The sequence below is a fragment of the Carassius gibelio genome, chromosome B2 (genome assembly GCF_023724105.1).
Source record: "Carassius gibelio isolate Cgi1373 ecotype wild population from Czech Republic chromosome B2, carGib1.2-hapl.c, whole genome shotgun sequence".
Taxonomy (NCBI): domain Eukaryota; kingdom Metazoa; phylum Chordata; class Actinopteri; order Cypriniformes; family Cyprinidae; genus Carassius; species Carassius gibelio.
In genome coordinates, this window is record NC_068397.1 from 17,507,763 (window position 1) to 17,523,652 (window position 15,890).

Below are 15,890 nucleotides of genomic sequence, written 5' to 3' on the forward strand. Positions count from 1 at the left end.
GCTGCCTCGGAAGCCCGTCTAAAATCAGTTTCAGTTCATGCACAAATGCTTCCTAAGCTTTCATGACTTTGCCATTCTTCAAGGAATTATTTTATTTATTTATTTTTGTATGATTTAAGGATGAAATAAACAACCATATTTTTATAGAGTCATCTTGCAGACTCCAGTGACATAATAGTTTTTCCCCTTTAATTAAATTCTTTGGGGGCATATAGATAGCTTTGTTTTATATTTTTCACAAAATTGTAATATGAAATTCAGACATATTTAGAAAGTTGATAACTGAAGTAAAAGTAAACATTATTTCCTATGATTCCCATTCCAACATTAGCTTTTCAGACAACATATCTGTTATACTTTTGAGTTATTTATAGACTATATTTTCAAAATGAGTATTGCAAATAAACACCTATGTGGCTCATCAAAATAGTAAAAAGGTAAAAAGTGTTTCCATTTGCAAGTGTGTGTGCACAGTAGATGTGTGTGTCACACATTGGACAGCTCTCTCTAAACTCAGTGTCTGAGCTGCTCTAGTTAGCTAATGGTCCCTGCGATGTGTTCCCTCTGTGGTGCCATTACTCTGCATTCCACATGGCTGGAGCACTAATAAACAAACTGTGAAATGCATTAAATTCCGCAGAGAAATTTGCAGGGACAAAACATACCTTCTATTCAGCAGTATTTAGATTTTTTTTTTTATTGTGACTTTCTAACCGAGAGGTTTTTTAATTGTCCTTGATTGGAAACGCAGTGAGCCCAATCATTTCTCGTCTGCTTTGTAAACAGATCTGTTCAAATCTCTTGAAAAGCGTGAAATGACTGCACGCCGGTAACCTCCGCTAAATGCGCCTGTGCTCTCTATCTTCTGGTTGGAGGCTTGGCTCCTCTGTCCACATATCCCTCTGTTTATTGTTGGAAGAGATCTCCATTCGTCAGTCTGGCACTTGGTTTACCCTTACACTAGAAGAGGCCTGAGGAGGGATGGGGGGGGCAGAGAACAGGTCATGAACAGTGTGTGATAAAACAGCTGTGCCTCGCCAGTTCTAGTATTCTTATCAGTCTCAAAGCTACCTATGTATACTAGTAGCCACTAGTATTTTCAAAAAATGGTTTTAAGTCAGTTATTTCTATGTTTTGCTGTAGTGCGTCAGTAGTAAATATCTGTTTACATTTCTAAACATTATTTTTGCCATTAAATGTAATAATATAGTGAGATTTTTGTTTGCACAAGGAGTCTGACAGCAGCCAGTGCTCCACACAGAGATCTGATCTCACCATCTTCCAGTCTGTCTGGAATAACATGAAGAAACAGAACAAACTGAGACAGACTCAGTCCAGAAGAACTGTGGCAATGAATCCATTTTGTGCTTAAGAAACATTTATTATTGTCAGTGTTAAAAAGTTTAATTCATTTATATAAAAAATTCTGGAAACCATCATACATTTTTTTTCAGGATACTTTAGAAGTTCAAAACAACAGCATTTATTCTAAATAATAAAAAAGAAGTTTTCTGTACTGTCACTTACTATAATAAATCTTACATTTAAACAAACAAAAAAAGATATTTATTTATCAATATATTATATGTATAAATAACATTTTGTCATAAACAATTTCAGGACATTGTTTATCATTTTCATGGGCGATCGAGAACAAAAAGTGCCACCTATGATTATAATTTTATATCAGACCTTTTTTTTGCATGCTTTGCATGCTCTCTCGGCAGCGATTAAAATCTTGTACCACACGTTATACCTCCCCTGCTGAATCCAGTGGGGAGTGTCTTTATGAAGAGAATCAAACAGCATAAATGAATTACCTTTTTTCTTTCCTCTCTCAATTAAGGAGTTGAGTCTACATTCCACCCTGCAGCCCTCCAACATATATCTGGAAGTGAACAGAGTGGTCTTAGCAGGATGCTGAGATGGACATCAGTAATTCTGGAAACCCATCTCGCAAAAGTCTACAGTGAAGAAAAAAGATGATGATCAATGGACCAGTTACACCAAGTCAATGCATTTCTTTTTGGGTCGTTCACAACACCATGGATGGACCACTTGTAAGTGTATATGTGTGCGCATGTTTAATATGAAAGATGTGTGCTCACATCTCTAATTAGAGAGACTGATGAGGGCTGACACACCTTGCCTGCCTCATGTTCTCAGTCATTAGTGAGAGTGCACCAGATTATGTGGGCCATGACCTATGTAATGGTGAATTACCTTTCCACCATTCTCGCTCCTTCTCTCTCCACTCTCCCTCCAAATATCTGAGCCCGATATAGCTTGAACCGAGTAAGCTCACACGTCAGACCCAGACAGAGCAAGAAAACCACACCGCTATATAATGTATCTCTCAATTATACTCCAGTGATAATTGCTTTGGAGCATATCCCTGGTGCTTCCCCTGGTGTAAAACTGATACCTAGGCCGATATGGTGCAGACCATCTGGTGGTTCCTCTAGCAGACAATGGTCTCGTGAGATGGGGGTTGATGGAAAGCATTTGGCTTTGCTCAGGATATCAGCTTTTAATGCAGTGGTCCAGAACACTATGCTCAGTCAAAAGGACAGGATGGGATGGAGCGCTTCGGAGGCCTGCGAACGCTCAGTGCCATTAGAGGGGGAGAAGGGTTGCAGGCAATGAAAGGGCCGGATGGAGACTCTTATGAATAGTGCATGATTTATGATCTTTAATTTACTGCGCTTTCAGAGTGCATGATGTTAAGTGGAACGGTGCTATTGCAGGTATGGTGAGATCCAAGGACCAGACCGCGACCCTGAATGCTGGATGGAGCTGCTTTTATGTTGACATTTCTGCAGGACCAGGTGTGGGAAAATGAGCAGCCCGGCAGGTGCCAGTATTCAAAACTGTTGTTTGAGAGGGAATCCTTAAAGAACTGGAGACAGCAGGAAAGTAATTCAATATGATTTCACAGCTTAATTGTGTTTACAAAGAACTCCTTTAGCTTGTCATGCTGTTGGAGAGAATGAAAGGCTAGTTGTGTTGTCTACTGGCTCTTTAGTCACAATGAGTGGGCAGTGATGAGGGGATTAAAGGATAGAGAGAGAGAGAGAGAGAGAGAGAGAGAGAGAGTTTCCTAGTTTTGCCACTAAATGATTGCAAATGGTGGACTTGGAAACAGAAGGAGCGTGATCACACTTACCAGCAATCATGAATTCAAAAGCAACCAAACTCGTTGTTGTTTGAAAAAATGGACTTTCTCTCAGATGTTGTGAAATCCCCATGATTGGAAAACCATGTAAAAAAAAAAAAAAAAAAAAACACACACACACAAAAAAAAAAAACACACAAAAAACTGTGACTAGGTTTGTGTGGCATTCAAAATTGAATTCCTAAATTTTAATTACAGGATTAGTTCACTCGAGAATTACAATTTCTTTTTAATTTACTCATCCCCATGTCATCCAAGATGTGTAGGTCTTTCTCTCTTCAGTTGAAAGGAAATTAAGGTTTTTGAGGAAAACATTCCAGGATTTCTCTCCATATAGTAGACTTCTTTGGCCAATGTGTTTAAGGCCTAAACAGCAGTTTCAATGCAGCTTCAAAGGGCTCTACACAATTCCAGTCGAGGATGAAGAGTCTTATCTAGTGAAACAATCGATCATTTAAAAAAAAAAAAAAAAAAAAATATATATATATATATATATATATATATATATATATATATATACCTTTTTAACCACAAATGCACTAGCTCTATGATGCACATCCACGACCTCACGCATTACATAATCATGTTGAAAAGGTCATGTGTGACAAAAGTACGGAAACACTACAGTGTTTAAAATTGAGGAGAAGGAGGACCATTCAAAAGTTGTTGTATACAACATATTAATATGTCTTTGTATAGGTTTATTGTTTAAAATGGTCAGTTTGTGTGTATATCCTAAATGTTTAAATCTTTGGAAACCTGAAAGATTTCTTCTGTGACCTTTTCAATGTCATTGACATGCATGGCAGAGCTAGTGCAAAATGAGCACTTGAGGTTAAAAAGTATACATTTTTTTATATTTTTGGGAAAAATCAGTCGTTTTACTAGATGAGACCCTTGAAAAAAAGCACACCAATTGCATTACCTGAGTTGAATTTCTTTAAATTACAATCCAGTAAATTCCTCTTCCTGTCATTCTAATTCAGCATTGCAGTTCAACGTCCGGTGGGTGTGGCCAGGTTGATTGTAGTTCATACTCTAGAATTGAAAGGGAACCAAATATTCAGTTCTGCAACACATCAAACAGAATTTAAAACTATTTGTGATGAAAATTCTATACAAATATTTACTTCCCAAAAACAGAGCTGCTTATAATATTGCTGATAGGTAGGAGGAGCAGAATCCATCGCTCTAGTCTGACTACATCTAGATATGATCTCCTGTCGAACTGTTTCAGTCATGCAGTAGAAGAGCAGACTCTCTGCTGGGTGAGACCTCACTGAAAAGACAACAGAGAGCTGGAGATATCAACAATGGCTGCCATAGAAGTTCAGCAAAGAATGTGTTCAGAGTTTGTACATACCTTATCAGACAAACAAAAAATAAAGCACATGAACCTTTAATATGACTTTAATTGAATACAGAAAAGTAATAGTTTGAGTCATAGCACAGCTGTGGATATATAAATTAAACTATCATTCATTCATTGTTCTTTTGTTTTCAATATAAAACAAAAAAAAAGAGAGAATTGTTTTTTTAAATAAAATAATGGAAAAACAAAATCATTGTTTACATTGTTTTGTTTTCATATTGAAAAAACTTTTTTATAAAAAAAATACAATAAGCATATAATAATATAGGCAAGTCCTTTTTTTATTGTTCTCTTAATGAAATTTGAATAAAAAACATGTGAAACATTTTAAAGTCTGCTAAAAAATAAAACAGTAACAATCGCATTTATATATATATATATATATATATATATATAGCCAAAAGTCATTAGGATATGAAATAAAGATCACGTTCCATGAAGTTATTTAGTAAATTTCCTACCATAAATATATCAAAACTTAATTTTTTATTAGTAATATGCAATGCTAATGACTTAATTTGGACAACTTTAAGGGTAATTTTCTAAAAAAAATGAAAAAAAATTCTCCCTCATATTCCAGATTATCAAATAGTTGTATCTCGGCCAAATATTGTTCTATAGCAAACCATGCATCAGTGTAAAGTTTATTTATTCAGCTTTCAGGTGATGTATAAATCACAATTTCTCTGTTTCAAAAACTCTGTTTAAAGTGCTTAATCAAATAATACTATTAATCAAAACTGATTAAAACATATTATTTTATATTTACCAGTAGCTACCCTGCCATGTGCAAATGATGCCCCAGAAACAATGTCTAGATGAAACATTCATTCATCCATAAATCAATTTCCCAAATCGCTTGTCCTGTGTAGGGATGCTGAGAAGACCCAACTAAGAATACAGACAGGAACAAGAAACCTGCGTTGTGAGCAGAATACATTTAGGCCAACAAAAGAACAAAGACAATGGCGATATCCAGCATATATATCACTGTTGTAGTACGTACACTTTCATGGTTCGATATCTGCATTGTATCTAGATGACTGGTATCCATAGAGACACGCTTCGAGGATCAGGGTGACATTCCAAAGTAATATCTAATCTTCGGCAACCTGATCTCATTGTCATTCATCTAAAGCTTTGCCCTTTTGGTGGTATTTATTCTATTGTGGATTTGGACTTATTTGAACATGCAAATGAGGTATAATGTAGACCTGGGGCATCTGCTGTGCTCAAATACACACATCACGGTTATCGGGATGAGCACCCACCTCCCCGTAGCCTATCGCGCTAGTCACATAAGCCTCTTGGACTGCATGGAGGCGAGCGAGGCCTAGAGGCCTGCTGTGCGTAAAATCACCCCCCCTAACACCATTAGAAACATCCGAGCAATCACACTACATGGGCGTGAGACAGACAACAGTGCTTTCTGTCCGTGCCGTTTTGAAGCCATTCAGACTATTTGGAGGAGAGGCTCATTTAGGAGCCTGGCCATTTCCATTGACTGTTTCCTGTCTCAAAGAAGCTTGATTACTACAGAGGGAGACAGACTGTACAATTCACATGAATGTGACTGTTATAGGAAAACACGGTTTAGGACGACTGATTAAAGAGAAAATGGAAACATACATTTCCATAAGAAGTTAGTGAACACTGGAGTTAGGAGTTTAGAAGAGAAAATGTACTTACGTTTAAGTGTACAGTGTCAAAATTTTACTTAATGAAAAGTAAATTAAATTAAAACAAGTTTACTTTAATATGATAGCCATGTTATATAAAATATATAATATATATATATGTGTGTGTGTGTGTGTGTGTGTGTGTGTGTGTGTGTGTGTGTGTATAGTTTTAGCATGTAAATAGCAAGTAAAAATGCTGTGGTACCTGAGGAGATATTTTTTACGAATACATGACTGATAGATATTTTGATCCAATTACAAAACACATTGAAAATGATTTTAAATAAAACAAAACAAATCATATATACTGTATACAGAGAAAGATTCTTGCACTCAACAACATTGCATAAAAATACAGTAAAAGCAGATATAATATTGTGAAATATTATTTTTTACAATTTAAAAGAACTGTTTTCTGTTTTGATATATTTGAAAATATAATTTATTTCTGTGATGGCAATGCTGAGTTTTCAGAGTTTTCTCCAGTCTTCAGTGTCCTTCAAAAATCATTCCAATATGTTGATTTTCTGCTCAAGAAACATTTCTTATTATTATTAGTCTTCAAAACAGTTGTGCTGATTAATATTTTTGTGGAAACCGCGAAACATTTTGTTCCAGGATTCTTTTGAAATGTGTTTTCTTAGAAACCTGATTGAGTAACAATTATTTCAACAGCCCATATTTTTCCAGGATTCTTTAGAAATATGTTTTCTTAGAAATCGGATTTAATTATTTCAACAGCCCCTGAGTAAAGTCCAGATTTCCCCAAGTAATACTTGAGTAACTGTACTTTGTCAGAACACTCAAGTGCTTTACACACCCCTGTCTGGAGGATTCCTGCGGACAGGTGAAAGGTGGCGAAACAAAGGCCTTCATCCGTGCTTTTTCCTGCAGCTGCATGCTCAGCACAGCCCCAAAGGACATATCAGTGCCTCCACAGTAAACACTCCTACTATTTGTCCTGGGCCCTCTCATGAGACCAGCTCCATCCTGCACTCTTAAATAGCTTTAGGCCACAACAAAGAGGAAGGGTTGGGGGAGGACGAAGGTGAATGAGGGAAATAAGAGTGAGAGAGGGCACGGCACTGAAGAGGACAGAGGGTGAGGATGTGTGAAGAGAGGCTAAGAGCTTCTGTCACTTCTGGTGTGAACACCGTAGAAGCGGCCGGCGATGGGGGATTGAGTGGACGAGGAACTACCCGGTCATAAATTTAGCTCCTGTGAGGCCGAGTGAGGAAATACACAGGCAAAGAGTTATAAAGGAGGTGACGCTGGCACACTTGTGGGAGGAAGCCGGCATGCTCAAGTAATAGCAGTTATGCCGGGCCTAATACACAAACACCTAATTGACACCAATGTCTCAGTCATCACACTGTCAGCACAACAAATGCTCAGTCTGACCTGAGCCTGACAGACATCTTATCAGCCCAATCAAACAGACCAAATGAGACTGAAAACCTCTCACCACAGGCAACAAAGAGGCTGGGCTTTATACGTTTTGCATGCCAAACTACATGCTCTCTTCTCCATTGTGTGGGGAGAAGGCTTTGTGAAGAGATCAGCATGCCTTCAAGACATTAGCTGAGCCACACTCTGAGAGACAAAAGGCTTAGGTAATTCTCTTTTTTTCTCACATGGGTGACTTGGGCTCTCTTCTCTTGCTAAAGTCTGACTCTGTTTAATGAACGCTGTGAAGAGCGATGACAAGAAGGGCCTGGGGGAGGGGGCCGCCACACCGCCACGAAGATAAAAATCAGGCCCTACAGGTGGAGCTGGGTTCTCTATCAACACCGCCATTGTTCCCCTCTCCAACCGCCGCACGGCAAAGAGCCGCAACCTGCCCCGATCTTGTGACATCACTGCGTACGGAGAGGGGAAGGCAGTCAAAACCTTCAGATGCAAGCATACACTCTTGCTTGTTTGGTTTGGTTATGCTGAAAAGGACCGTCTCAAACATTAACCCTAGAGGCTCCTGCGCATTCTTAGACACTGTGTTAGGGTGAGCAACACCCCGCTTGAGTTTGCCAAGTCCAAACAGAGCCTAGAAGAAGAAGAAGTGGCATGAAATGAATGGAAAGGTGTAAAAGTATTCTGTTGTAAAAACAAAACAAGAAAAGATTCAATACAAATGTGGCAGATATTGTTGCCAGAAATTCGCTTTAGAAAACACGGTGACAATATTTCTGGGATTACAAAAAAGTATAAATTAATAAATAAATAAAAACCACGATTAATTAGAGTTCATCGTAAGTATCCTGTCCATAAAACATGACCAGTAATCATATCCAGCGCACACTAAGACCAAACATGATAAGAGTACCACATATGGGACTAAAATAATCCTATAAAAAATGTAGCACAAAAACACACTAATGAACATCACTGATAACAAAAATGTAACAAAATAATTTAGAAAAAACTTTTAGCATTTTTGGAATGTGCTTTTTATTCTGGCTGGTGTGGGCTACTTTTAAACACTTTCCATGTTTTTTTTTTTGTTTTTTTTATCATTCCATAAAGTATATACTGACTGAGATGCTTGTATTTAAATATGTTATATTCTACCAATGATAAATCTGTGCTGTCCCAGTCCATTTTAATGCTCCGTTATTAAAACAGACTGTGTTTATTCCTACTATATAGTGATTTTCAAGATGAAATTGTACATATTGCACAACATTAATGTAAAATATTTATTTTTGGTATGGGGGTGGCACATTTAGATGTTTGACCTAGGGTCACTGGACTAGTTTTGAGTGGATATTGTGGTTATGTAGACGTCATGTGACAACGTTTCATGGTTTTTCACAGTAAATTATATGGTAATTTATATTTTTACTTGCAAAACTATACATTAGTATTTTACAGTAAAATTTCATATAATGTGATATTAAATCTTAGTATATGATACAGTAATTTACTGTTATCCAACTGACACGTTTTTCATTGAAATGGAGAAAAGTAATTCTGTAAAGAAACAAACACTGAATTTTAAGATATTCCTTTCAGATGAATAATTTTTTTGATGGAGCTTCATTTAGAAATATGCTATCTTTTTGCACACTTTCACGTGACGGAAGACCGACAGATGTGTTGAAGCCATTGAAATGGGCCTGGACAGGAGGCCGCTGATGGCTCGAAAGGATGCAAGACCCTTTATTGTATTGTTGTTATTCCCAGAGAGACCTCCTTTGATAGGGTTTTTTTCCACTCTCTTGTACCCCATCAATCTTTTTCCAATTACCTGTCTTGTCTCCCCCAAATCTGTCACAATTGTTGCCTTGGAAACTGGTAGCGTCCAGCGCCATTATATTTAGGTCCATTGTTCGATTTGTGTTGATGTGGCAACATTCCCCCAGACGAACGATCCTGAAATAAACATGGTGCGATCAGGTTGGGAAGCACTTGAACCAGATGTAATCAGTACTGTAACACAACTGCGTTGGCTTAGAATGAAAATGTTTGATAAAAATGTCAGATAGTAGAAAAACATCGCCTTCGATTCACCTCCATAATAACTGCCGTGGTTGGCATGCAGGGTGCTGTGTGTAAAAAAAACGATGTCTCTGCCCTCAAGGACATTTCCGTACACTGGGAGCCATGGGTACTTTGAAAAGCACCAGAAGTGACAAGACTCCCTCTTACAGACTGTCATGCATATACATATACACATACACACAGAGACTTACACACTCACACAGAGGACTCGCAGAATGTCATTAGACGCCTGGTATCCTGTGTGGTGAGCTGTCAGCTTGTCATCTTTCAGTCGGTGCACTCGACTGGACAGCAGCGAGCATGCTGGGATGTGACAGCCAGTAAAATGGAGTCCTGTCATTACTTCTCCCCACACCTGCTGTTCTGGTTCCCAAAGAGGCAGCAGACAAATAAACATATAAACAAACAATCTTACAAACATTCTCAGTGTTTAGAGCCAAATATGAAAAACATGCCCTCGTATTTATATAATGTATATAAATGGACAAGTTCCAATTTGGTTGAAAAGTGTGATCTTACTTAATTCTGTAATTTTAACATGACACCTTACGAAGTTGCATGTCAGCAGAGTTAGACAACAAACAAATATCAGCAAGCTGTCAGCAGCCCTCAGACCATCATGATGTGCATGAGGTCGATAGAGTTGCAATAAATGTGGGCAACATAAGTATCATCTGCAATCTTGATGGTCTTTGTCTTGCAGATCCTATAGGACATTTTTAAAAACAATCAAGTTAAATGATTTAAAAATGAACAATAAAACATATAATTGGCTTGGAGCTCCTAAGAGGTGGGAGATGATAACAGCGCAGGCTGCAGGAGCCACTATCTTCACAGGACAGGAGGTGAAGGTTGTGGGAGATAAAAAGTGGAATGTTTTTTTGTCTGTTACAGAATATGTTCGCACTGCACTGTTGTGGAGACTGGGGCTAGTTGTCACGCTCTTTAATCCAGTGAATAATTCTCAGGGAGTTTTACTATTTGAATTTGAATTTATGTATAGATAGATGCCCGGGAAAAACTGTGTAGGGTTCCCTAATGCAAACATATTATAGGTAGAAGGAAAGTTTTCACATCATAATCAGCTATTACTTTTCACCTAATTTTAAACAGTAAAATAATTATGAATCACAAAACAATTTAAAACATTTGTCAAGTCTAATGATTTGATTTTTTTTTTGACAAGCAGATATTGCATTAAATCAATTTGATACATTTCTAATATTCAAAGCCTGTGTGTACACACAATTTTATCTTCAATATTTAAAGATTAACGAAAATGCTGACCTTCTTTCTGAGCAAAACATTATATTTATGAGTGCAGAAAATGTGTTGCACATTCACTTACTAGGATACAATTTTATTACTCAATATGACAAATGTGTAATATGCAATTAGAATTAAATATTTACTAACTTTAGTACCTGTGAAATTTATTTTCTAATAAATTATTAAATGTACACAATACTGTTTAATATAATTTAATACTATTTTACAATATAAAAACAGCATTGTAAAATATTATTAACTTTTCGATTTTAATATAATGTATTAATATAATGTCAAATGTATTGAATTTTTATTTTTGTGATGCAAAGCTGAATTTTCAGAATCACTCCAATCTTCAGCATCAAGAGATCCTTCAAAATCATTGTTATATTCTGATTTGCTGTTCAATAAACATGATCTATGATGAAAACAGTTGCACTGTTTACTATTTTTTTATAGAAAATGCATTTTTCCCCCACAGATTTCTTTGATAAATAAAAAGTTCAAAAGAACAATTATTTAAAATAGTTTTTTTTCTATTGTCACATTGACTGTCCTTACTGTCACTTTTGATTAGTTTAATACGATTAATGTAATCCTTGATGATTGTATTCATTAAAAAATATAATAATTTTTTTATTAAATGTATTTTTTTATCTTACTGATCCCAAACTATTTAACAGTATTGTAAACTTTTGTAAAAAAAAAAAAAATGTGTTGAACTGAACATGACATTTTTTCAAATGTTTTGTGAATGCAGTCCTAAGCTCATTACAGTTAGGCTGATGATACACGGTGTAACTTAATGCTTGGACACTTTCTCATTTTGAATGGGTAACAAATATTATATAATTTTTACTGGATACTTTAGATCGGTCGTGGACCCTGTGTCTCACCTGCTTGCCTGTTGACGGCAACATTGCTCCAAGAGTTGTCCTGTGTATCATCAGCCGTACAGTTTCTTCCTATATAGCCTACCTAAGGGGAAAATAAAATAAAAATCAGAAGAGCACAATACATAAAAGGATTCACGTTTCTAATACATATCTACATAGCCATGACTAGTAGCCCACATACATTTCTAATCATGATTAGATGGATCTTGACAGCACCAATCAACTGATATTACATACTTGGCCACCAGGGTGGGTAGTAGACATCTGTGAAGAGTTACATTATCATAAAAACACTTCAAACTTTTTGACACCCCAAACTCAAAGGGCGGCTGGAGAGTTCTCCGCATTTTTACAACACTTGAAGGGTAAAAATGCACGTCACACATCTTGCACATTCGGAGAATGTATTGTATGGTTATGTTGACACGAATAGGTGGCCTTTTAAAAACATACGCTCGGTTCTCTTCGCGTCTGCTGCTCTTTCAACCACCGGAAGCTGTTTAAAAACACAACACACATCAGCAGATTTTAGATTCAGAGAGCACGACTTGAGTTTGTAACAAACTGTTCGTCGATCAACACCGTGCCTGTCATTTCGGCGTACACATGCGCATCACCTCGGTGCAGCGCAACCTCCCGATTGGCTGGAGCGCGTTTGTTATTGGTAGTGACGTACGTGAAGTGACGACCCTCCCGTTGTGCGGTGCCTCCGTCTGTGCGCTTCTAGAGCCACGGTCCTCACTTCAGTGTTTATTTGGTTGTCATGGCGGAGGGACGTGGAGAGCTATTGCCTCAGCCGCCGCTTCACCTCTCCTTGCCCCCGGCCAGCAAGCGTCCGTGTTTGCGTCCTGCTCCTCGAGGACCGGGTCCGGGGCCTGGCCCGGGATTCCCGAACTCTCGCTTCCGTTGCCCGGAGTCTCTACTGGACTGCGCCGCGAAGGCCGTAGCGGAGAAATGGGCCTTCGAGAGGGTAGAGGAGCGCTTCGAGCGGATCCCTGAACCGGTTCAGCGCCGTATCGTGTACTGGTCGTTCCCAAGGAACGAAAGGGAAATATGTATGTACTCGTCGTTTCAGTGCCGAGTGGCGGGTGAAGAGGGTCCGGTAGTGGGCTCAAGCACGTCCGTTGGATCTGGTACAGTCCCCGGAGGGGTAACGAACACACCAGGCAGCGCAGGGACAGGGGGTACCGGAGATGGACTGCCTTTCCGCCGGGGAATCCGGCTTTTGGAAACCGGTTGTGTGGACAACGTCTTACAAGTCGGTAAGTGCCGCTTTAACCGTCCAGAGTACGTTGAAAGTTACATAAGAAATATTTGTTTCACTTTTCCAGCAAAATAAGTTTCTTGAGAAAAAAAAATGGAAGTGGTCTCGTTTAGAAACTGTCATTTGTTTCTACATAGCGATTTCTCACTGCCAGTAAGCGAGCGTTTAAATGCCTGCCGTATTGCGAAAGAAACGGAGCTCACGTTTTAAAAATTAAAGGGCTTGTTAGGTATGGTATGTTCCAATGGCTTTAATGTGGAATTCATTGAATTTGGTGGCTGCAATGTTCATATAACACAATAAAAAAACGCAACAAAACTTATAAGCTACAGAAAAGACCAAAACTGTTACTGAAAGGTGTATGTTTGAGCGAACACAATGAGGTCTGTCGAAACGGAACATTCTTTCCCAGGTCGCGTGGAAGAAAAGACTAACGTGCTGGTCACAATGAATCTCTGTTGTAGCGCACAGCGGTGCTATTTTGTTGCTAATATTCTAGTTTAAAGTTATTTATTATAGCTTTTTTCGAATTATTAGCTTTTCTCCGAGTACGCTTGACGGTTGTTGGTTCTCTTGATATAATTAAATCCAGGGTAATCCGCTTGAATCCAAATCCCATATCTTTTGTTTATTTGCTGGTGAGTCAAGACAAAGGACTCGTATTTGCCTTCGTTAAACGAATGATAAAACACGTACCTAGACTTTATCTAACCCTCTGTGGTTTTATTTCGAAGACCATTTGTTGATTTAAGCGTTAAAATTAGTAAAACATGTACTATTCGTCTAAATGTGTCGTTGGGTTGTCCTAGTATAGGCTACAGCACACTCGCTCAATACCCCCCTCAGATCGGGCTAGTTCTCCTGTCTTTGCCGAATGGCAGATTTTTGGGTGTTTGAAAATGCTTTTCTAAACTATACAGAACCGTCACCTAATTTTCAAGATTAATTTAAACAAAAAATGGCCAAAGTAACTCGAACAGGCTTTGGCATTTGGAGCACGAAGGCAGTTTCTATGGCTGCCCAAATGTCTATACATTTTCCTCCCCCACTCGCTCCACTTCAGTAAACATACTGGTAAAATGCTATCGTGGAAGAAAGGGAAAGGTGATTAAAAATAAAAAAAATACGCACAGAGCCTTTGTATACTTTCAAATCACAAAATTATAAATGGAACTGCTCGTTTCAAGTCGTCAAATTGCACCTCTCTTGTAAGGACCAATATGACATTTATAACGCTTGAGACTTTAAGATCAACAAAACCTTTCACAGTATTTCATATTTACCCTGTATAGTGCATACTAACAGTATAAAGCAAAAATCTGTCATTTAGTACTCCTTCCACAATTTTTCTATAATGTAAGCTTTATTTTCTTGAAGTAGCAGTTACAGGAAGCCCCACATCTCCAATAATTGTAGGTGTTATGAGAGTAGTGAAAGTATACATATAACTAATTCAATGAAGAAGCCATGATTCATTTATTCTCACAAAGATCTACTGTGTCCCTTTAAAAGGCCAGTGTTAGTGGAAACGTGATAACCTAGCTGTAATGAAATAACATGGGCACTTATTTAGCAACCTTGAAAAGCTCCCGTCATGAGTCAGTGTAGCCCCTTTTTTACATTGAATTAATCTAGTTAAAGTTATTGTTATTATTTTTTTTTAAAGTTACTGTATATTCGAAAATGAGTTTTTAGACTAGGCCGTTTTCACAGCTGTTGTATTTTAAATGAACAGTCCCTTCGTCTCAATTTTGTGTTATTCTGCATGACTTCAATAGTATTCCGTGAAGTAGTAAGCAGGGGACCAAAAAGCCCAGCATTGCCCGAGTACTGCTTGGATTGAGTTTTTAAACATTAACATTTTATGTGTGAATAAGCACAGTCTTTTGGATTGTAAAAGAAACAATGGACAGAATAGATCCTTGATAGATCAGGCATCTGACAGTAAGGGGACGTCACCACTTGATAAACTGTGATAAAGCAGGTTTACTTGCATGCTGTTTTGCTCTGTGTGTGTAGATTGTGTTCTTTTGGTTTTGATTGATACAGAAACCGAGAACTGGGCGTGTGTTCATCTGATAGGGGAGTTCATTACTTGTCTCCTTAACCATGAGCAGTCAAAAATGTCCAGTGTGGGTGTGTTTTTTTTTTTTCTTTTTTTTTTCTCACCAATACAACTACAAGTTCCACCCCATGCACGCTTGAAAAAACTCTTTTTGTCTCCATTTTTTTTGTACCATTGACTCATCAATGCCACCGTTTTTTTTAGACCTGTTTAAAACCCTCAAAGACACCATAACAGTGTAAACCGCTTTTAAGGTCTATTCAGCATGTTCGCCAAAATGCAAGCTCTCAAAGATTCATACACAGAGGCTTACTCACGGTAAGCCAGGCTTACTCCGAAGTTTGCCAGAAAGTTCATAACATAATTTGTACCCTTTCCAGAAGCCAAAGCACAACACCAAAGCCTGAGAATGCGGTAGATGTTAAAATTCATCGTTAGCTCATGAATGGTTAGATTTTCTGCCCCAAATATTAAGGGAAGGACAGCTTGTTACAGGAAACCGATTTGATAAGAATAATTAATTCTCGTTTGTGTAATTCAGCCCAGCCACCCCACCCCGGCCTACAGCCTCTGTCTTATAAAGTCCTTAGAGAGGAGGTTCTAGCTTTGAGTCAGCCTTGAGGATTATTGGGTCATGCTTTGTTACCCAGCTGTAGAAAACTCCCCCAATTC

At 38.0% G+C, this 15,890-nt stretch overlaps 2 protein-coding genes across 6 annotated transcripts in view; one reads left to right on the forward strand and one right to left on the reverse strand.

Moving 5' to 3' along the window:
* Positions 1-1,515: 1,515 nt before the first annotated feature.
* Positions 1,516-12,416, reverse strand: LOC127950733 (uncharacterized). Of its 5 annotated transcripts, none has more exons than XR_008152527.1 (6): positions 12,127-12,416; positions 11,890-11,971; positions 9,916-10,087; positions 9,471-9,595; positions 4,101-4,454; positions 1,516-1,964 (listed from the first exon to the last, which is right to left on the reverse strand). XR_008152527.1 is itself a non-coding variant. In XM_052547947.1 (5 exons), exons 1-5 carry the CDS (start codon positions 12,151-12,153, stop codon positions 4,255-4,257), a joined length of 606 nt encoding a protein of 201 aa, XP_052403907.1. In that variant the 5' UTR covers positions 12,154-12,416; the 3' UTR covers positions 3,752-4,254. The 5 variants fall into 5 exon arrangements, 3 of the variants coding, with proteins under 3 accessions (XP_052403907.1, XP_052403908.1, XP_052403909.1); XR_008152528.1 differs by lacking the exon at positions 1,516-1,964 and adding an exon at positions 3,271-3,609; XM_052547947.1 differs by lacking the exon at positions 1,516-1,964 and having other exon boundaries at positions 3,752-4,454.
* Positions 12,417-12,652: 236 nt separating this feature from the next.
* The window catches only part of zswim5 (zinc finger, SWIM-type containing 5), a 44,079-nt gene continuing 40,841 nt past the window's right edge, over positions 12,653-15,890 (forward strand). Inside the window, exon 1 of the mRNA XM_052547945.1 lies at positions 12,653-13,151. Within this exon, the coding sequence (XP_052403905.1) occupies positions 12,653-13,151 (499 nt within the window). The remainder of the gene's footprint in view (positions 13,152-15,890) is intronic.